The sequence below is a fragment of the Ammospiza nelsoni genome, chromosome 4 (assembly GCF_027579445.1).
Source record: "Ammospiza nelsoni isolate bAmmNel1 chromosome 4, bAmmNel1.pri, whole genome shotgun sequence".
NCBI classification, from domain to species: Eukaryota; Metazoa; Chordata; class Aves; order Passeriformes; family Passerellidae; genus Ammospiza; species Ammospiza nelsoni.
The window spans coordinates 20,247,571-20,270,128 of record NC_080636.1 but is presented as its reverse complement, the minus strand read 5'-3'; the positions used below and the strand labels follow the sequence as shown (position 1 = coordinate 20,270,128).

The window sequence follows — 22,558 nt, the reverse complement described above, 5'->3', positions numbered from 1 at the left end:
GCTGCCGTTTTCCTCTCTCGCCTGAGCACCGCAAAGGGTTAAGGATGCGCGTGCCAGACACATTTTCACAGCCCCGCCGGGGTCCCGTTAGTATGATCTCCTTCGCTCCCGTTGATTTCCTGCTATCCTGTCCCTGGCGGGCCGCTCCGCCGCCTCACTACCCCCTTTTCTCTTTTTCCCGTTTCCCCTCACGCTTGCCCCGCGCCCGCCCGGCGCGTGTGAGGGGGCGGAGCCTCTCGCGGCCCCGCCCTCCGCCTACCTCTTCCTCACGGCAACGCCACGCCCCCTCTCGCCCATTGGCTGCGCGCGCCTCTCTCCCCGCCTCCCGCCGCGCGGCACGCGCCTCCGGCCCCATTGGCCCCCTTAGCCACCCTCATTTGCATGACGCCCCGCGCACCAATGAGCGGCTTCGGCCTTCTTAACTGCAAGGAAGCAGCCAATGACCCGGCGAGGGGGCCGGGCCACCACGTGCTGTTGCTAAGCTTCGGCTTCTAAATTGTTACTACAGGGGCAGCCAATGAGCGCGGTCGGCGGGGATCTGTCAACATCCCCTGCCCCGACGGGGGGGGGGGTTCTGGCCGCCGATTGGTCCGGCCACCTCCTTATGTCCCGCCCCGCGCGCATTCTCCGCTCGCCATTGGCTGCGCGGGCTGCCCGTCCGCTGTGTGTCAAATGTAGGTTGAGCGAGGTGCTTAAAACCGGGGGCTCGGGAGTCCCCGCGCGTGAACTCGGCGCGGGGGGCTCGGGACGGGCAGCCATGGAATTGAACTCCCTGTTAATCCTCCTGGAAGCGGCCGAGTACTTGGAGCGAAGAGACCGAGGTACAGGGCGCAGGCGGGCAGTCGGTCAGGCACCCGCAGGCGCTCCCAGCCGCTCTCGGCCTTTGTTGTGCGGCGGCCGGGCCGGGGCAGCGGCCCCGAGCCCGCACCTGCCCGGGGGGGACCCGGGCTGCGCCAGCGGCACCGCGCTGGGGGAGCATCGCTGCTCGGATCTTGGCTTTTTTTAATATAAAACCCCCCAAGCAAAGCAGAAGGGGGTTGTTTGTGCCGCCCTGGATGGGGACGGTGCGTGTGGCAGCGCTCAGGATCCCTCTCGCCGCTCCGTGTGTGGCAGTCGGTGATTGTATGGCAGCTCCCCTCCCCCAGCGCAGCGTGACAAGGGTTTGCATGATCCGCCTCGCTTTTAATGTGCACTCCAATAATCCTCCTAATTTCGACACTTCGGTGTCGTTTTGTTGTTTTTTTTTTTTTTTTTCCCTTTGGTTTACCGAGTTATGGTTTTTTTTTGTCTCTCTTCTTTAAGAGATGCCAGAATAAAATCCAAACAAATCAACCGGAAAAAATTCTGTTCTTTACCCTAGCGTTCCTGCAAAGGAGGAAAAAATTGCATGGAAAAAATATATTGCCACTAATGCTGACTTTGTCCCTAGAAGCAGAACATGGCTATGCATCAGTGTTACCCTTCGATAGTGACTATTCCAGAAAGAAAACAAAGGCAGGCACCATGGCCAGAAAATCCCAGAATAACAGGTAATAGACGCACCGCTTTTTCAGAATGAATCGTCAGCTTTTCCAATGTGTCTAGCTTATGTGCAGTGCATACATTTATGAAAAATAATAACTAATCCAGTATCTCAGTTTTCCCCATCCCGGTAGTCGCCATTTTTCCCCTGGATGGGCTTGGCTCTGTTTTGATCTCTCATATAAACACTGCCACGCGTACACCATCTCCTTAGTACTCACTGCACTTCAGACCCATCCGCCCTCATCGCTCCTTCTGCTCCGCGCTCGCCGACAGCGGCTTTTGCTGCAGACCTAAGCACCATAATCGCCACCCGGATTTCTCTTTGCATGGCACCTAATTTTCCCCCCGGCATTCATTTATGAACCGCAGGCAGCGAGCCGGCCGTCTCCCCCATGGCAGCCCGGGCAGATGCAGCCTCCGGTTGTGGCGGCGCTGGGCTCCGGGCCGGCAGCGTGTGCGGGGCGGCGGGGGAGACACTCCGCCCGCCCTCCGGCCTCTCCGGGAGGCACGGGCTGGGAAGGTGCCGGAGCGAGCTTGAGCTGCCCGCGGGCTGTGCTGCAGCGCCGGCTCGCCACCCCTTCCGCCCGGCCCGCGCCCGCAGACGGGCCGGGTGCGCGGCTCGGCGGTTGTTTGTCCGGCTGGCGCCCGGTTCTGGTGCTGCCCCGCAGCCGCTACCTGCGCTGCGATGGCCCGAGCCGAGCGCGGCTGCGCGCAGGCTCCGCAGCTTTGTTTGCTGCTCGGGCTGTGTACGTGCGGCAGGCCGGCTGTCTTACGGGGACGCTGCCGGCCCCTGCCCAGGAGCCAGCCCGGCCCTGGGCTCTGCCAGCTCTGCTCCGCTCTGCTCCTCCAGGGCTGCTCCGGAGAGGACCGAGGAGCGTGCCCTGCTGGGCCTGCTTCGTCCCGGGGCAGCGATGCTCTGCTCTGCATGGTCATGCTGGCTGGTGGCTCCTGTAGAATAGCCTAAAATGAACTTGCTTTGCACGTGACTTGTTTTCCAAAGGAGCAGTGAGTCTCGGCGGGCCCGCTCTCGCTGCTCCGCTGGGCATCCTGCGGCCGGCTCGGATGGTGCTGGGGAAGCGCCCGGCAGGCGGCCAGGAGCTGCTCGTGGAGCACCGGAGGTGCAAACCGAAATCAAAAGCTGACGAACTCCCTCCTTGAGCAAAAAACACGAGCTGCTGAGCGCCCTGGTGGTGCCTGCTGCGGCCGACTGTGTGTCTCCAAGATTACTGAGGGGGAGCAAACTGTGCCCCCGTGCCCCTGCTCCGAGCAAGGCAACCATTTTGGGGGCTGTTAATTGCAGTATTCCTACTTTGGTTATAGTTTTAGTTGAATTCTTTGTCTCATCATGGAGCATGAGAAGACAGTCAGTTGATTTTAAAAGAGAAAGTCATCAGGAGTGGGAGGAGTGTCTTATGTCCTGAGACACTTTGCTCCTTAAGATTTTTATTTTCATATAAAGTATGTTCACTGCCTTTAAAAAAATTCAAAACACATTTCATAAGTTTTCCAGCTGTAAATTGCTCCTTGAGTCGGACAGATTTCTTGTGTGTCTCTTGCATTCAAGAAATCTTTGTTACTTACAGAGCTATTATTCCATCGTTTCCGTTCTTAGGGCTCTTGTCATCCGCTGCAAAATAGTTATTTGTCTGAATTGTAAGCTGCTTTCAGGAGTTTTTAGGAGAGGATTTGTAATCTATCAAATACCTCAGAATTAAAAGATTTCTGGTTACAAATTTGCTAGTGTTATTGAAGTTGAGGCACACAGATCCACTTGCAGTTACCTTGCTGCTTTTCTGCCTGCAGATTTGTATTTGTTTACCTGTTTAGCATGTTGTTCTGATTCTCACTCCGTAGCAGTGGCAACCTTCAAAAATGCCATCCTACAATGTGTACATCTGCTCACACTCGGTTTTCTTCTAGCTGCAGTGAAGAGATGAGGGATGGGTCATGTGTGTGACAGGACAGGACAGTGCTTGTCAGGGAATGGTTTCCAGTGTGGACACTGCCGGGACAGTGGCTGGTTTGGTTCAGCACGGGTACCAGGTTTGCTGGCTGATGTGGGAATCAGAGGGACATTGCTTTAATGAAGCTCCCTGCTCCATCAGGGACTGAGGGACAGCAGCAGGGCCCTGTGGGTGCCTCTGCATTGTCCTTATGGGCTTTGTACCCATGTCCAGCAATCGCTGCTCACATTTTCCTGCATGCTTAGATTTGCAGGGGAGAAATTACCCCTGCATTTAAATATGCAGGGCAAAATACATGATATACACCAGCATCACTGTTTTATTATTATTTGGAGCTTAGAGGCTCTAGGGGTCGAGCCCCAGACTAGAGTGGATTTTTGGAAACACAGTTAATTCTTCCTAAGCAACTCAAAGATTAACAGAGGGAGACGACTGGCCAAAGTTCAGAGGATCTGGAGTGGTCGTGGGTGATGTGAACCACCGAGCAGTGTTTGTCCATGTTGTTCCACTTTAACCGTTTTCCAGACTCATTGGGTTTGGAGCATTAGATGCAGGGAGGCATCTGATTGCTAACAGGAGATTGCATACGTGTCTGAAATTCATGCCTTATTATTTCATTGTTTTTCTGGATTAAAAATACATACTTAAGGTTGGAGGAGTAGGAAAGGAGCAGCTAACTGCACATTTCAGATCTGCAGGGGCATTGTTGTTTCCATTATCTATTTCTGTATCCTGCTGCTTGCAGCATCTGATCAGATTAAAAAGTGAGAGATGTATATATGCACATACATTGTGGTTTTTTTATGCCTTATGAGGTATACATACAGAAAAGCACAAAAAACATCTCCTTATTCTTGGAAAATCAGAAAAGAGGGGAGGAGGAGAAAAACTGTCAGATGTGAGGAAGCCTGGCGTGCTGTACTCTTCTTTGTTCTGTGTTTTCCCCCCTGTGTGCCTGCCTGTGGGGGGAAGAGCACACCCCGTGTGGCACAGGTGTGCTGGCCAGGCACTGCAGGCTGGGTGATGGGCAGGGATGGATTCCAGCTGCCCTGGCCTTCAGCAAGGGCACCGATGGACCCCTCCCTGCCCTGCCGAGGTGCTGGTGATGTTCATGTAAGAATCTGTAGGATGAGACCCCCATCCCTTGTGGGTGGCTGGCGAGGCCCAGACCCACAGGAGAAGGGGCAGGAGGCTGCCAGCCCTTCGGACAGGATGTCAGGTCTGGGCTAAAAGCTTGCTGGCCTCTTGACTGCAATTGAGTGAGAAGTAATTTTGGCAGGTTTTGATTCATGCAGGGAAATATACCAGCAGAATTACATTTAATTAGCCAAAATCTAAAGGCTTTCTGTCCACTGTAGGAATTTAACAGTTTTGCTTTGTTCACTGTTAGCTTTGAATCAAAATTGAAAGTGGTTGTTAGCAGTTTGTTGATAAACAATATCCTTGGTGTCATTGGTAGCAATCAGACACAGTTTTTAGCCATTTCTGTTTCACTTGCACATTCAAATGTCTTGATCTTACATGTTTTCTTCTCAGTTTCCTGTGATGTGCCCTTTCCCATGTCACACAAACCAAACTGCTTTGTTTTCTTTCTTGTTTGCTGTTCGTACCATGTCCTCAGCTGAGATTCAGACTTGTTTCCCCCCAGTAATTTTGACCAAAATCCTCTGGCAAATGAAACTGGATTCTTGTTTTGCGAAGAGGACAGGAGATTAGAGAAAGCCACAATATTATCTTTTGCTGGGAGGTAAACCTAGGTCACATCTTGTTACAATAATACTTATCAGGTACTTGACTATAGTGTAATAAATGTCTCCGCAGAGCAGTGGCTGTACGTAGTTCCTAAAGCAGCGCCATGCAGTCTAATAATTCTTGTTAAGGTGTACTTAGAATTAAAAAAAGGCATAAAACAAAGAACTGGGTTTATTGCTAGTGTACCTTGGAAGTGTTAATAGCAAATATTCAAAAGTCAAGCTTGGTTTTTGCTCTAAAGAAACAGATAGGTGACACGTGTGCGATGTGCTGAGGAGGAATGCGACACAAATCTGAAATTTGGTGACGTTTGCTCACAAGGCAAAGCAGTCTCACAGAGGAACATGCAATCCTGCAGATAACTGGGCTTTCTTCTGCCCTGGCTGCGGTGACACTTACCAGGTGTTGGGTACCCTGAGCTCTGTCTGGGTTTGAGGTGTGTGTCTGCCCATGCACCAGGGAGCTCAGGCAGCTGCTTTGCTGTGAAAGGGTCAGAAATAAGCGAAAATGAAAAGCAAAATCTTAGTGTTAGATGCCAGTCTACTGAGGTCACAGTTAAATTTACTTTCAGAGAAAGGAATTGAATGTCGGTGATGCAGTGTGTTTGGCCTGTTAATTTAGGAGCTGGTTTATTGAAGGAGAGGGAGCAAAATAAATGCCGGGTTATAAATATATCTTCTGTGTCTATTAATTAATTAATATTTTTGCTCATATGTTATATAAATAGACATGTACTTCGTGCTGTGTTCTGGCAAAGGGTTATATGCAGAAAAAGATGAAAGCGGCATTTGGATTTTCAAATAAAAACAGAGCCTAATGTCCAAATTCCTCTGTTGATGTTGGCTCATGGTGAGGGTGAACCTGTGGCCCGCAGAGCGAGCCCCTTGCTCTCTGCAGATGTTTTTCTGTGCCCACACTAAGCAGCTTAGGGATCGGGGCCTGATTTTTGGTTTATTTTTCCTTTTTTTTTTTTTTTTTTGTGAGAGGCCAAGAATAAAATACTGCAAAGCAGACTGTGCAGACACAGCTGAATTTTCACCTGGATTTCTGAATTCGATAGATCTTTCTCAGTTTGCCTTCCTGAAGCTAGGACAGCAATTGATATTGCCACATTTGGTTTCAAAATAATGCATTTTAGTCCCAGTATAACAGACTTCACCAGTGGACCTGTCCCCCCTGAGGAACTGCAGTAGGTCTGCAATGTTTGGAAGCTGCACTGCTTGTGCAGTTGAGGAAAACAAATTGCCACCGTATTAGAAGCACATTCAGACCTGGCCACTGCAAACATGTGGCAGCACCAACTTGAATGTGATCCCAGAGCCAGAACTCTGCATCAAGGCTGTGCCAGAGTGCCTGGTTCCCAGATCCCAGCTGAATCTGCAAAACTGGTTAAATTTCGCTGTGAGGAGAATGCAAAATTAATTTTTAGTGGATTAATTTGGTACAGGCTGTTTCTTTGACAGGCTGTAAGCAATGCATCCAGTTTGAAACAAATGGAAAAAAACCAACAACCCAGAAGCTATGAATAATAGGCAGAATGTGTGCTTATGTTCAGGTTTGTCTGTGCTTTGTGGAGTGAACTGTAGTATTTTCAGGTGCATTCCACAGCAGGTTAGGTATGTGGACAGAGAATTTCGTGGAAGTGAATCTGGATCCTTTCAATGAAAAGCTGCACAGCAGTCACATTCACACAAGACTGCAGGTGTAAGCTTTGTGCTTTTACACACCTGCACTTTTGGTAGTGGGAACTGGATGCAGACACTTAAGATGTAGCACCTTGTAAAGCTTCCTGTTCTGTTTGTTCTTACTTTTTTGGCCTGGACAAAAGGTGAAGTGCTTGCAGTGTAGTTCACATGGCTGCATGATTTGAGGTGGAGTTGTATCCTGCACATGGGCTGTACCACACCCTGGCAGTCCTGCCTGCACCAGAAAGCCCTGGCACTGGTAAGGTGCTGCCACTGTTTCAAGCACTTGATTCAGTACCCTGCTTTGCTCCCTACAGTGCTTTAAAGTGCTTTGGCAACTGGAAGTGTATTGGTGAGTCACGGTCTAGACCTGCTGCTGTTAACACAGGGCAATAAACAGCACTGCTATACATCCCTGCTTTTGTCAGGAGCTGCTGCCTTCCTGCTGAGCAGATGGATGGATGGATGGATGGATGGAGGGAGGAGTAGGGAAGCTGTCTGAATACTGAAACAGGCTGTGCATCCTGCATACAGTGAAATCTCAGCCTAGCCTGCATGTGACCAGATCCTGCTGGCTCACCCATAAACTGGCAGCAGTGTAGGTGGAGGGGCCCTTGCCTTTTCTGTGTTAGTCTTGCAATCTCAGTTAGCACCTGTACAAATTTCTTAGGTGTGTCTGCTAAATGTTCAACCAAAAGGTGAAATCCAATACCTAGAATTGGGGAAAAGGAAGGTGATGGATGGGGATGGCTCTGGGGATGTGCTGTGAGAAGTAGCACAGCATCTTGCAGACCAATGGCTGCATTTGCTTGGTTCCTCTATATTCTTTCAAATCTTCTTTTGACAATTTCTTCACAAATAAAATTTATAGTCTGTGAACTGCTTGGCATTTGCTAAAGGGATATTAGAGCTGTCTCAGATCAACAGTGTAGTCTAAGCACCAGTGTTCATTATCCCTTTCTTGTAAATCTGTGATTTTGCAGAATTTTTTGTTGTTGGCTTTTTCTCTTTATTTTTAACTGAACCTTTTTACCTTTTTTTCCCCTCACTGCTACCCTCAACTTCTCCAAGCTTTTTGTGGAGATACAAAAAGCAGTCAGTAGAGTGAACCTGAGTTAAATACCAGAAGTCTTCCTTCTCCTGAAGCCATTTTGAAAGGCTCCACAGACCATTTGTCTGCAAACCACAGTCATAGATCTGTCTCTCTCTTATAAGTACATATATACATATATCTTATTAGTTGTGACCTACATCTTATCTTTACTAAATTAGTAAAAGACTCCATTTTGAAACAGGGTACTGGATTGTGTGGAGACCAGTTCTTATGGTTTTTTCCCTCACTTTAGGTTGCATAAACAGCAGGAGACAGATATTCTTGCAAATATACTGTGCTGTAGACAGTGAAGGAAATAAAACCAAGAGAGGTTCATGTCTTCTGAAAACAAACCCAACCAAAGAAATCCCTGTCATGCTTTGTAATAGGGTATTTAACTTGCTCTGTAGATGGAGCAATTCTCAGATAAAAGGACTCTTAGTTTTGGTTCCTGCCTGGGGTCTGATAGTTGGGGCGTTAGCTGGCCCCTGTCACCTCCTGAAATGTGTGGCTGGTGCCCACGTTTGCACACTGCAGGTGTCGCTGGGGCTTTTGTGTCCCCAGGAGCTCTGCCAAGAGGCACATGGTCACTGCTGCTGGCTTTGGCAGCTGGCACACCCACAGCTGTGTGCTGCAGAGCTGCCCTGGCAGGATGTACCTCAGGAGAATGCCAGGATCCCCTCCATGTGCCACAGGTGCCCTGTAGATGTGCTGTGTGCAGGACTGCCAGCTGCTCACAGCATCTTCTCTCAGCCCAGCACGGTACTCCATGCAGGCAGAATTCCTTGGCCAGTGGTTCCCGTGCAGTTCCTGTGCGTGCTCGCCAGAGCTGCTGGGAGCTGGCAGCTCAGAATGGGCCAGTTGGAGTGACTGTGTTCACCTTTGTGTCTAATTGCCAGAAGGAGTTCATGTCATAGGGATGAGTGCAGGCTGGCCTGTATTTCCTCTCTGGTTCCAAAGTTCCCTACAAACAGTGCCTTTGACAGGCCTGTTGAGGGTGTTTGGGGACACTGGTTCCCTACTGAACTTCTATTCTCCATGTGTTTTCATAAACACTGGTGGATTTAGCACGGTCTTTGTCAATTTTTGTGAACAATGGTGTGGAGAAATGATTGTAGAGAAAGTCTGACCTCTGTGTAGAGAATAGGAGTAGAATATAAAAAAGAAATCGTCTTAAGATAGCCAAATGACCAAGCCCACCTTGCCCTAGTAATGTAGAACAGAAAATGTGTTTAACACTTGTAGTGTTGCTGCATTGGTCAGGAGCACTTAAATGGCATTGTAGAAATACACACATTACTTGGTCACGGCTGACTTGATGCAACAAAAATACATAAAGAATTCATTCATAGGCTTTTGAGAAAAAGATGCCAGGTAATTGTTGACATCATTGATGTCTTGGTACCAACACTCTGGTGAGAGTGGATTGGCATCAGTGCTGAACCTTCTATGCATTTCAGTTTTACCTGCAGAGGGGTAGTTCACTTGGTTCCTTGCAGAATCAGGAGCTGCACTGGCCTGAGATCAGCTGCTCGTGGGTTTGTTCACTGGATGTTTCTTGTGTGAGCTTTGCTTTCTATTTCCCTCTCTGTGCCTGGAGTGATGTTCTGCCATCGGTCACACCCAGGCCCAGCATCCAGCAGCTCGGTGTGTGCAGGGAGAGCCGGACAGCTCGGCACCAGGCAGAATTGTGCAGGAGGGCTCCCAAATCCCCCTGGGATGGCTCTGCTCCCCCTTGCCCTGCACAAAGGCACCTCACTCTGCACCCCGTGCCCAGCTGCAGGCTGGGGCTGCAGCAGGCTCCAGCAGAGCTGCTCTGACATAATCTGCCAGCCCTAAAAGCTGCCACCGCCTCTGCATCTTTTGATCCTGACGTGCTGGGCATGTTTTCAGTGGGACAAAACTGAAAGTACAGAAAATTGCTGGTTCTGAGGCGGCGACAGTAACTTCATTTTAGGAATGTTTTTAATCTGAGCTGTGTAAATAAATAAAATGAATATTTTTAGCTGAATCAGTTTAAAAAAAAAATCCCCCAAGAATTTAGGGCTGCCTCCTAATGGCAAAGAAACCGAGGCATGAGTTGAAGAAGAAAAAAAAAATCTTTAATCCAAGTAGATTGGAAAAGGATAACATGCTGCTGCGGTCGGTACAGGGGCTATGATTTTTTTGGGGTTTTATTTTCTCTTTGTAGACTGAGAAGAATTAAGAGGATTCCTCTTTTGTTGCCATTAAGATGTCAACAACAACAGCAGTGATTAGCTGCTGATTTTTCTTTCTGCTTTTCCATGGGCTTGAAAGCTGGCTTTTTGGGTGCTTTTTGCTCTTGCCTGTTACCATTTAGATCTTCGAACACTTTCTACCCCCTCATAATTTTTCTTCACTGATAAAAATCTCGTGGGCTGTTTTTATTACTAACCTGCTCAGTTTTTAATGTTCATTTTTGTCTCTGAATGTATAGAACACTAATAAATGCAAATATATTATAATTCCCCCCAAACCTACAGTTTACTCATGGAAATTCAGTTGATACCCTGAAGAATATAAAAGTGAACTAATTTAAAAGAAAAGCTGTTTCATAATCCATGTTAAATACGTATTTTAGAGAACTCTTTTGCAATTTATGCAAGTATTGTCTTTAAAATATTATAAATCTTGGTTTATTTATCCTTTCTCTAATATTTCTTTTCTCTTTTTAATAGGTCATCACACAACGAACTAGAAAAACATAGGTAAGTCTTGAAAAAAAGATAATTAAAAGATGTATGGCTGACATTTGAATTGTGTTTATTGAAGAACATGTTGTTGAAATTGTTTTGATTCTGCGGTGAATAATTCATTAAGTTGGTTTTGGTTTTTTTATCCACTAAAATCTAATAATTGTAGTATTATTTGGCTTTTTTTTTCCCCCTGTTGTCTGGTGTGCTCTTTTTGAAACATCTCTAATAGTTAGCTTTGGACTGATTAATGCTGTAACTGGTTAACCGAATTGTTACTAACAAAGAATCTGATTGCAGCAACTGTTTGCTAGAAGTGTTAAATGCTGTAAGTGCAAAGTATTTTTGTGATTAAGGTGAATGATTTTCGGGAACAATGTGTCACACAGGGTTATTTTATGTTTCTTTTAAAGTATGCCTAAAGTGCAGTTAATTTTCATCTTGCATATCAGTACCTAGAGATCCGTTTTTCCCCTCCGTCCGTTTCCTTGGTGCTGGGTGTCCTGTCCGGAGAGCTCAGCTGAGCTGGGGCAGGAGCGGGCACTGCCTGAGCCGAGCCTGCTCCGGCCAGTGCAGCGCCGGGAAAGCCGGGCTTAGCCAGGACAGAGCTTAGAGCAGCCCCGCGCGGTGCGGAGCTCTGCTTTGCCCCGTTCCGGAGGCAGCGTTCATCCCGCGGGTGTTGGACCGTGCCAGGGTGTGTGTGCAGCTGGGCCCTGGGCTGCGGGCGGGCTCCGGGAGCACCGCTCCGAGGGACACAGAGGGACAGCGCGGCCGTGCTGGCTCTGCCTGTCTGAGGAGACACAGAGGGACAGCGCGGCCGTGCTGGCTCTGCCTGTCTGAGGAGACACAGCGGGACAGCGCGGCCGTGCTGGCTCTGCCTGTCTGAGGGGACACAGCGGGACAGCGCGGCCGTGCTGGCTCTGCCTGTCCGAGGGACACAGAGACACCGCAGCCGTGCTGGCTCTGCCTGTCCGAGGGACACAGAGGGACAGTGCGGCCGTGCTGGCTATGCCTGTCCGAGGGGACACAGAGACACCGCAGCCGTGCTGGCTATGCCTGTCCGAGGGACACAGAGACACCGCGGCCGTGCTGGCTCTGCCTGTCCGAGGGGACACAGAGACACCGCGGCCGTGCTGGCTCTGCCTGTCCGAGGGGACACAGAGACACCGCGGCCGTGCTGGCTCTGCCTGTCCGAGGGGACACAGAGACACCGCGGCCGTGCTGGCTCTGCCTGTCCGAGGGGACACCGCGGCCGTGCTGGCTCTGCCTCTCGCTCCCACCGTGGCACCCTCACTGTGGGGCCTCTGCCTTTCACTCACCATTCAGGCAGCAGGATAAACGCCCGTTCGTTCGGGTGGTTTTTGTTGGTTTTTTTTGTGTGTTGCTTGTGGTCATTCGGGTTTCACACATACAGCAAAAGCGAGGGGGGTATATGTGGATATGATTTAAACCTGTTTGCATGGTCCTAAATAGGTGAAATGTCGTTGATGGCACAACAAGCTTGAACTCGTGGGGTTTTTTTGTGTGTTGTTCTGTGGCTGCAGTTGTGCATCACTTCCCTTGCATGCTTACATGCTTTCCTGTAGTTTAATTGTAATATGAGTAAACTATAGCTGTGCCTAATAGCCATGTGGTCATCCTACAGATGAGAGGAACTGGAAAAGGCTCAAGCTCACAAACACAGGCCTGGGCAGTAGAATGCAGTGCACTGGCTAAGGCAGTGACATCGTAACGGCAGAAGTTCTGCTGACAGAGTCTTCAGGAAAATAACTGGATGTAAAATTCTGTCCTTTGGTCACACTTCTTTAAAAGAAAAAAAAAATTGCCCCCAACTGTGATTCTTTCTCATTCTGTTCAATTTCTTCCTCTCCTCCTGCTTCATCATTAAGAATTTACTTTAATCTGCATATTCCTTTTCTTTTTCCTTCAGTTATTTTCCTCTTCTTCCTTTTTCTCTGCCTTAACGTGTTTAAGCAGCACAGTAAATGAGGCACAGCAGCATTTGCAGCAGATGCAGGGCCAGAAGGAGAATCTATTAATTGTTCAATCGCTGATCTCACTTTCAGTTCTGTGTTGTATCTTTGTAGTAGATGGACCATATAGTACTTGCCTTGCTACCTTTTCTTTCTTTGCCATCTCAAGGTCAAAATAGGTAAACTGCACAGTATGTCTTGTGATTATATAACTAATGTTTCTAACTACTGCTGCTTGCTGTGCCTCCTGCAGTTAAACTATACTTGAAGCCAGATTTTTATTCTTCCTGGTGAGAACCTGCAAATTAGTGCAAGATCCCTGTATGTGCAAATGGGTGCTCGCAAAAGCAGATGAGGTGTGTACAGTTCTAGCTGCCTGATGTATTGGTGTGAAGGACTCCTGCAATTTCTGTTTTCTTCTTTATAACAACCCCCTCCTCCACCACTGTAGGTGTATGAGTAGATAATACCGATCATAGTGTTTTTCACTGTGTTTAACTAAAATTACATTAAGATCTATGAAGTGTCTTGCATGCTTTAATGGAAGATTCACAGCTGTGGTGTGTCCCTGCGGCAGAGCCTGCCTTCCCCCTCCGGTGCAGCCCTGCCCTGCCAGCTGGGAAGCCCTGGATGTTGATTTTGGAGGTGTCTCCTTTCCAGGACCGGTGCCTTGACTCAGCACTGCCATGATGCTGCTCTGGCAAGGCACACTGGGTTATCTCACAGCAGCCTGTCGAGGCGGAGGAGAGGAATGGCCGCGTGTCCTCCTGCATGCCCAGTCCCTCACGTGGTGTCTGAGGCTGTCCTCCGTGCTGGAGGGCAGGGAAATGGCTTCCTCCTGTACACAGCCTCGTGTCCTGTGTCAGCATGGCCAGAGATGCTGGTGACTGGAAAGCCATGGCAGCCATTCATGTACATGCTGCTCTTTTGGGTTCTGCACTGCTGTTGCACATCAGAGGTTTTATCTCTGGTTTCAGTGTTGGGGGGAATGGCAGTGGTTGACCTCTGTGTGTGCTGGCTTGGCCATTTGGCACTACCACTTTATTTTGTGTTTTGTGCTGCTGGGTCTCTTTTCTGTGTGCTCTTGAGGGGGTGCTCAGAGGAAGACGAAAGCAGAAATGTAATTGCAAGAAAAAAATTTCATTATATGATAGAATTCAGATTACATTTATGGTAAAGTGTTTCTCAGTGATTCATATATGAAATTCCTTTTTCTCTGCTTTATGTCTCTCTGGAATACCTTGCTCAGAACTTTGGTGTGGGTTCTTACAGGGAAACTCTGTAAGGACTCATCCCTCTAATGGCAGTCTTGTTTTGGTCCTGTGCATTTAAGGTATGCATCTTGGAGCCGTGAAACAGCAAAACCCCTAAATAAAAAGCAGGAAGGCAAGAAATCTTCTATCCTAGGGACAGCTGAGGTCCTAGAGGATATTTTAATAATTACAGACAGGTTAGTCAGAGTGGCACTTGGATGTAACTAGTTCCTAATGACAAATGTGTATATTCATGTAGGTATCTTTTGTTGTTTCCAGCCAGACCATTAGGTCTGTAGGCTTTCACAGAGCAATATAAATAGTAAGCAAATTAGTAATCATGACTTTTTGCAAGGAAATTTTTAAATCGACCTGACAGCTGTATAGAGGAATTCAGCTTTCATAGTGTAAAAAAACACCCAAGAATTCATGAGAGACTTAAGCTTCTTTAGAAGACACAGCATAATCTCATTTATTTGCATCAATTTATACTAGTTCTACATTAGAAGGTAAAAGCCAAGGTGTATGTCCCTGAAGACTGTGCTGAGATCTCCACACTGCTCTGAAGGCAGGGAGAACCTGCCCTTGGCTGTTCACTGTGGTCTTCTCCCCAGCCTGGGCAGGGCTGTGCAAGGAAGAGATGATGTCTCATCCTCTGTCACCTCCTGTCAAAGGACACAGAGCCCTGAGAGAGGATACTGGGATCAACCCATCAGGACTTCCCTGGTTTCATTCAGTCCTGCCTGGCCATGAGGAGCTCTGCTGCAAGAGAGGTTCAAGGTCTTGCCCTTCCCCTGGCAAAGTCTGTGGAAACAGCTCGTGAAACTTGATGATTTTAAAGAACAGCTTTTAAGAACTAGTGAGGAAATGAATAAGTGTACCTCAGAATCAGCAAGCCACGTGCTGCTGTCCCCAGACTGGCACCATGTGAGCTGAAGAACTGCTGTGTGACCCTGGTATGGCTGATCTAGGTCCCACGTCCTCAGGCTTAGATTTGACAAAAGCTGGTAAGCTGAGCCAGATGGAGGTAAAAACCAGGCATTGCTGTTCAAGCTGAGACTGCTGTGGAGTTGGCCTGAATCAGCTGAGTGAGACAGCCCTGAACTTTCAGAAGTGCAAGAAGAGAATGGGGAATACATGAGAGACAGTGCAAAACCTTAAAGATGGAAAAACCCCCAAATCTTTCTTTCTTCCCAAAGAAGCTTAATGTATGTGCTGTGTAGAGTGCTGAGTGGGGGAGACTGAAAGTGTTCCCTTGTGCACAGAAGGTAATACTGATGCAAGTTTTGTGCAGTCCTTAAAGCTAAAATCTTACCAGAGCAAAGTTTCTATATTGCATCATCGTGTGAATGAATGATGATGCACACGATGATGCAATATAGCCTGTGTTTCTGTAGGGTATCCCTACAGAAACACAGGCTTTGATAAGCAATATATATTTTGATGGGAGCATTATTATGTACAACATTAAAAAACAGAGCAGGTGCCTCTGAAGTTAAGTCCTGACAGGTGGTTTTCTCATGGAGGAATTGCACATTCAAAAGCACAGTTACATTCATTGGTACATCAGTTTCACCCACCAGAGCTGCTTGGTGCTTGAAGTTTATATAAGCTGAGAGAATGCCTAGATGGATGTCCTGAAATCTTCTCTGTGGTTCTTCATGTTAGTAAACTGTAGGGTTAATGAAAAGCATGTAATTGCCAGTTGGTGATACACTTGGAAGTTTTGAAACAGAACTGAAAGGTCATTGAAATAATGGCATACCAAAACAATGCTTAATGTTTATTTTTATTATGGGCTGCCTTTTCAAAATCACAAATTACTATTGTGGTTAGCAGTGTTATGCAGCAAAAAGCTGTAACTGCATTGATCCCTCATGCTGAGTGGCTGTGGTGCCACCACTAACTGAGGAAACCCCTGAACTGGTGCTGGGGTAAAGTCCTTCCAGGGAAGGATCACCCAGTGTCTCAGTGCTGTGCTTCCCCCAGCAATTTCACCCAGCCCTGGCTGCACACTGGTGCTCCTGGGTCCTGCTTCCTGCCAGCACAGCAGGAGGGGAGAAGCTTCCTCCTTTGGCCAGGTCACCTTCCTGAGCCAGCTCACTGTCACAGGCACACCCTGCTGTGTCACGGGGAGGGGTGGGATGGCTTCTTTGAGTGACAGTGTTAATTTACAGTACAGAGCAGTTACAGTTCACTTCTCTGCCAGTTTAATGTTTTTCCTAAGCATCCAGTTTTGGCTGCTGTTTCCTGGAAAGTGCTGTGCTGGATGGGTCTTGCTGACCTGGGAAAGATCTCATTGTTATAATGGGTCTATAAAAATTGCTGCCATTTCTAGGATCTGTCCAGATTGTGCATAAACCATTCAGATAATGTGGCTGCTGTGTTAGTGGTGGGAACCACATTGTCTTGCTAGCAGAATCTAACCTCTGTACTAGGTCTTTCTTCTGGTTTTCTTGTCAAGAAAAAAGGTTTTTTTTTTGCACCTTCTGGTTGGTATGAAGAGGTTTATTACAATCCCAGTGAATTGCAATAAATATGCCTTTGCACTACTTGAGCAAGATAATGTCTTAGGAGTGTGATTTTACTTTTGTGAGCTGAAAGCCACCCTGGTTTGGGCATCTGCTCCCCCTCCCCAGCTATGACTGCTTCTCTGAGGGTTCCAGCTGTAGTGAGCAGGTAACTGGCATTGCCTCAGCCAGGGCAAGGCTGAATGTCATCTTAAAGCCCCTCTTACCAGGTGTTAAAAATCTCTGTAATAATTTTTTTGCAGAGCTTGTTTAGCAAAGTCTATGAAAGCAACCCATGCTTCTGAGTCTGACAGATCTGTGGAATTAAAGAAATTGGAAGGTTCACAGCTTTGTACTTAAATGCTGTTCCTTTCATCTCTGGGCAGCCATCAAGTGTCTGGACCTGTGACTTGTCCTGCAGTACCTGCTGCAGTAGCTGCTGTGGATACCTATGCCCTGAACTGTTGTCTTTTCAGTGCACAGAGCAGCTCACCTGATGATGCACTTCCAACAAATCTTCCTACCTACACTGCTGGTTTGGAAAGGAGGAGTGTATTAAGCAGACAAAGCTTGAAAATTAATCTGCTCAGGAAGTTATATTACAGGTATCAGAAATGTACACATACTCATGATTTGGACAAAGTTGCTATTTTGCAATGAAAGATGGAACTAAAATACAGTTTAGACTCAATTATGTCCTTTTTTCTGCTGTAGTCAGCTTTGGACTGTGGAGCATGAGTGGAGTCCTGGGTCTGGGCTCCAGAAAGCTCTGTGCTTCTTGGCCAGCCAAGCAGCCAGCAGGGAGCAGATGGGTGAGAAACCAAGTGCATGCATTTTTTTCCACTTGAATTTGTTCATCCCTCTCTTCAAACATAAGTCCATTGTGTGTCAGCCTCTAATGGACTATGTAGAAGGTGGTTTATGTTTTCAGGATCTGCTAATTGACCTGGCAAGTTCTCATCCAGCATGGTAGAGAAAGTGGGCTGGACTTGTACAAAGTAGAGATGGATGGGCCACACTTTCTGGTACTTTCAGGACAGTTAGGTGCTGATTCCCTGCATATAGGGCAGGAGAGGCCTGATGGTGACTGCTCTCTTCATTGGAGGAGAAAAAAAAAAAGTTGAATTAGGTATTTTGAAAAATAGGGGTTTTTTAAGCTTGCTTAGCTACATCTGGACAAGTGAGCTGGAATTTGATTTTTGTTTTTTTTTAAGGTATTTAGGCAGCTAATGGACTTTAAGAAGCTGGCCTCTGAAATGAGTCTTACATAATGCAATGGGAATCCTTGGCTGAATCCCAGCCAATCAGGTCTGTGGAAGCCCACAGACCAATATACAGAAGTGGTACCTGCTGTGGTTTGAAGAAGCAGCAAATGTGCCTGAAAGTCAGCAGTGCAGCTCCAGCTCTTTGAGGCAAGGTTGGCTCTGGATTCACACCAGATCTGCAGGAGCCTGGCTTTCTTTCTCCCAAGTTTGTCATGAGCATTCACGTCCCAGTGCCCCTGCTTGGAGTAGACAAAAAGGAATCAACCTCAGCTGGAGGAGGTGGCTGTGTTCTGTGAGTTGCTTGTCCTGTCCCTTCCTCTCCCTGCCTCCATGCTCTATTGGCATCTGTAGCTCTATTTTTAGGACTCCTTTCCCTGGAGTGACTACCTCACTTGGGTATTGGATATACCATGGCCTGGTCCCAAATTCAAAATGTCTCTTTCTGAATGGAACGGTGTGTACTTCCCTGCTGTAGCTCATGCTCCTTTTCCCTCGTGGTCTCTGTCAGCAGACACTTGTGCTTAGATTTACTGCATAGAATTCCTTTGCAGGTCAAGTAGTTTTTAATCTGTGTTTTTTCCCCTTGGTACACTGGCAGACTGTGGGCCCAACTCTGCCTCATGCCCAGGGAATTTCAGTAGGAGCTGTGCCTGCTTCCAGGCTGAACCCTGCATCACATCCAGGCAGCTGCAGAGGATGCAGAAAGGTTCCAGAAACTGTATTGAGCATGAGCATTTAGACAGCAGATCATAAATGTGAAAAAGCATAAGGCAATTTCTTCACAGAAGTTTAATTTGGGCCTTTTTTGGAAGAACAAAACCAAAACCAACTCCCCCCCCCCCCCCAGCCCCTTCCTTGTGCATGGGATCCAATTAAAAACTGACTCCTCTTGTCCTAAAGCCCTGTGCAATCCCCAGGAATAAATAAGATATTCCTTCTACCCACTCCTCCCTACGTGTGGAAGGAGAGAGTTGTTTTGGGACTTCGATAGAGTGCTGTCTTTTGAGATGGAAATACATATGCTGAGCTATGTTCACATCTTTCTAGGTTAGAGCAGAGTGACAGAACTTGTCAGAGGATGTCAATTGGCTAATATTATTGTTTAATGCTAGTTTATGTTGCACAAGCTTTTTTCTACACAAATTAGTGTGACTAATTTTGTAGCACATGGAGATTGGCGCAGCCGACACAGCAGAGGTGTGGGCTGGGATGTATGTACATGAGGTCATGTTGCAATGCTTCTGACTTGAAAAACTAATAACTCTGGTTGCAGGCTACATGCCCTACATGAAGAAAGCCTTTATTAGGTTCTACCTTATTGCAACAAAGCAGATTTGTGTAACAGTCAAAGACTGCATCTGGAGGTGGCAAAACGCCTGTAAAAGGCTGGAGTTGTAGTGGTGAGTCCTCTTCTCCCAGCTGCCTCCTTGGGATTGATGCCTAACAGATTTATCTGCTTTTCTTTCCTTGATGGTTCAGTTTGGGTAACTAAATGAAGATACAAGGTGCTAAATAAGGGGCCTGCCTGGCATGTAATTGCTGCCAGGACTCAGCAGCTCCTATTGAAGTAAGGAATACCAGCAGTGTTTGCAAATACCAGCTGCACAGACACTCTGTGTCTTACATAGCACATTAGCTGGTATTTACAAAACATAAAGGTAGCAAACCCTGTAATTTCCCAAGAAAGCTGACTTAATCCCGATTGGTAAGTGCTGTTGTGTTGACTGCTGCAATGAACAACATGGGTGGAGCAAATAATTTCTGCTAGGGAAATTTGGGAGCTTGTTGTGTGTGTTTGCTAGAAGCAGTTATTGGGTGTAGGTGCTAAGAGGTGTTTTAAATAGACTGTTGGGTGTCTTGGTTCCCACTGCCTGACTTTACATACTCACATGGCAAGTGAGTCCAAACTTCTGGTGCTTCCTTCCATTGCCAGATAACCTCAGGACACTGCACTTAAGAAATCTGAGCTGAGTTTTGCAGGGAAGAAAGAAGGAGGGAGAGTTTTGAAAGGTGTTGCATACCTTATCATCCCCAGATGGATAATTTTCAGACTCTGCTCAACTGCACCTTATCTGGCTCAGGACAACTAGTTTTATACTGTTCAATGGAAAGGGAAATTGGTTGGACATTAAATTATAAACAAGGCACTACTGGTGTTGTGGCAAGCTGTATCTAAACTTGGAGGCAGGACTGTCAGATATCTGCAAGTCTCCACTGTCCCTTGATGCCAGATTTTTTCTTTTTTTGTTTGTGGGGGTGGTGGCAGAAATAGGTTTATTCAGCTTTTAATTCACGTGAAAGTAAAAGTACCCATTGCAGCCTTGGAAGTGACCATCTTTAATTATAGTCAGTGCATTTAATCCCTCCCCTAAATTTGTTTATACATACACCTCACTGTCTTCCATTCACCTCTAATTACAAGGTTTAAATGAGGGAGTTGGAGACATACAGCAAGACATTTGGGGACATGTATTCTTAATTACTTCAGTGTGATTTATTTTCTTCTCTCCTTTGTTGTTCTCACTTGGGGTCTGAACCAGCCTTCAGCTGGCTGGAACAGGCACCCTGCTGTTGTCCCAGGGCACCTCAGCTGTCTCACTGGAACACATCTCAAGTATCTGCTCTTGTTGGTAAGAGCAACACCCACCACTTCCTTGCCCAGTGAAGTCAATTCACTTGTGCATGCTCAAGCTGCCATCATTAGCTGCTCCCTCTAAGATGGCCACGAGGCTTTGGTAGGTGCATGTGCCGAGGAAGTAATAGCAGAAGCAAAAATGAAAGTAACACATAGCACTAAATATCTCTTTCTGATAGTTTCCTGATCAGAGCTTAAAACTTCCTACCACTGTGAAGGAGCAAGTAATTGTTTAGGTGCTGAACTGGAGACAGAGTTGCCTTAGCTCTGATGAGGTTTTAGAACTGGTGTAAATTGCTGTTGTTTCTTTTGGTGCCTTGTGCATGTGGAACGTGGAGTCCCTACAGCATTTGTCAGGCTGCTTGAACTGGATACTTGATATTTGAATACTGAGGTTCAATAGACAATAAAATCACAGACACAGGTACCCAGTATTGCAAATATTAATGCTTCACAGTCATTTAAGTTGATGCAGGAAAAGGCTGCTTAATTCTGGCTGTCTGCTGTCCCTAGGCCTTGTGCTCAGTGTGTGGCAGCAATGCATGTTTTTAATTTAGCTAAAATAATTCAACTTGACTTGCCTCTCCTTTAATTTGGCATCATACTGTGGTATTAAAAAAAAAACAGACTTGAACACATTTCTCCCCTCATTTGACACACGTACAAAATAACTAGGTCTATAGGGTTTAGGTTTAAAATAGGTTTAAAATTAGGCAGAAAAAGCTCACTAGGCCCAGTAGTGTGCTCTCTTGGCTTAGTGCTGTGCTGCAGCTCAACTTCTCTAGGCTTATTTAAGCATTGTAGTCTCCCCCACACTTTTTTTTAAGATCCTTCCTGTTGGCAGCTGTCCTGAGACACGATGTTCTTGCTTAGCATTTTGATGTGGGGAAACAGTCTGATAATTAAAGCCGGTTTCAAGCCATGAGCTGATTTGTGAGCAGTGACTTGCTCTGGGGTGTTGTCAGTCGATAAATGTGTAGCTCATGTGCACAGAGCTGAGCTGCACCTTGGTCCTGGAGCCCCACGTGAGAGGGACATGCAGCTCCCAGGAGCCACTTCTTGGGGAGGCAGACTGCATCCTCTCCAGCCACCTGGTGGTGAATGGTTAATTTGTGAAAAATCATCACTATCATCCTGTTCCCCTATGTGGGTAAATCCAGTGCAAACCTGTTGTTGTTACACAGCTTTTCCTTGTTTAAATTAATGTAATTCTCTTTAACCCACTCTCTGCGGTCCTTGACAAATTCCTTCCAAGAGTACTGTGAAAGGTGGCAAAAGCCAACACACCTGTTGCAGGTCTGCAGACTCACACCATGGCTTTGGATGTGCTGTGCAAATTTGCTTTATGGTTCTCCACTGCCAGGGAGGGCCAGAGTTTTACTGCTGCACGTCCTGACCCACTGCTGGGGCTCTGTGGGCAGCGTGTGAGTACGTGTGTGCCTCCATGTCACGTCAAGTGGGAATTACAACTGCTTGATCCTGTAATGGCATGATCTCGTGGCAGCACTTTCCTTATCTAATTGGGTCTGACACTATTCTGAGGTAGCAGACAAACTTGAGTCTCCCTGCAGTGTAATCTAAGAAACTTGAGTGCCAGTAAGACAGATGGGTTTAAGAGGTCTAATTTAGGAGGACTACTAAATTGTAATGAGCACATTTTAATATGCAAAACAAATGGGTGGCTGGCTGAAAGAAGTATTAAATAAAGTTTATTAAAAGCATGGCTGACTAGTTTTTTGTGGACTGTGTTTTCAGTATGTATGATGGTATTTCCATCATTCATGTATTTCTCTACAAGGCACTGTTGTTCATCTGCCTGGATTAGGTAGGTACTATGTGATGCTGAGCTCATGGTACCAGGTGACACTTCCCTCACTATTGCTTAAAAGTGTTAGAGAGGTAAATGTTAAAAACAATCTGTAGATAACAGGGCTAAAAATAGAAGACACCTGAAAAAGAAATTCCTTTTCTATAGCTCTAAGAATTGTTCCTATTTGTCTGACATTGACTTTGAAGATTTAAAATACAGAAAACTGTTCTTTATAGATGAGCACAACCTAAAGGCTGATATGCTAAAATATAAGTTGGAATCTCCTTTTTTCCCCTTTTTTTGCAGAAGAAAAGAAATCCATACAAGGGCAAAAACATACTGCAGTGGGTTTCAGCTGTTTGCATAATGTTTGATTTCTG

The 22,558-nt window shown here is 46.7% G+C and overlaps 1 protein-coding gene across 3 annotated transcripts in view; it reads left to right on the top strand.

Moving 5' to 3' along the window:
- Positions 1-693: 693 nt before the first annotated feature.
- MXD4 (MAX dimerization protein 4) overlaps positions 694-22,558 on the top strand; it is a 39,172-nt gene continuing 17,307 nt past the window's right edge. The window contains exons 1-3 of one of the 3 annotated variants that reach the window (XM_059469880.1): positions 694-821; positions 1,430-1,529; positions 10,718-10,747. In XM_059469880.1, coding sequence (XP_059325863.1) covers positions 758-821; positions 1,430-1,529; positions 10,718-10,747 — 194 coding nt within the window. In that variant the 5' untranslated portion in view covers positions 694-757. Of the gene's footprint in view, positions 822-1,360; positions 1,530-10,717; positions 10,748-22,558 lie in introns of all 3 variants that reach the window. The other 2 variants (XM_059469881.1, XM_059469879.1) reach the window with 2 other exon arrangements.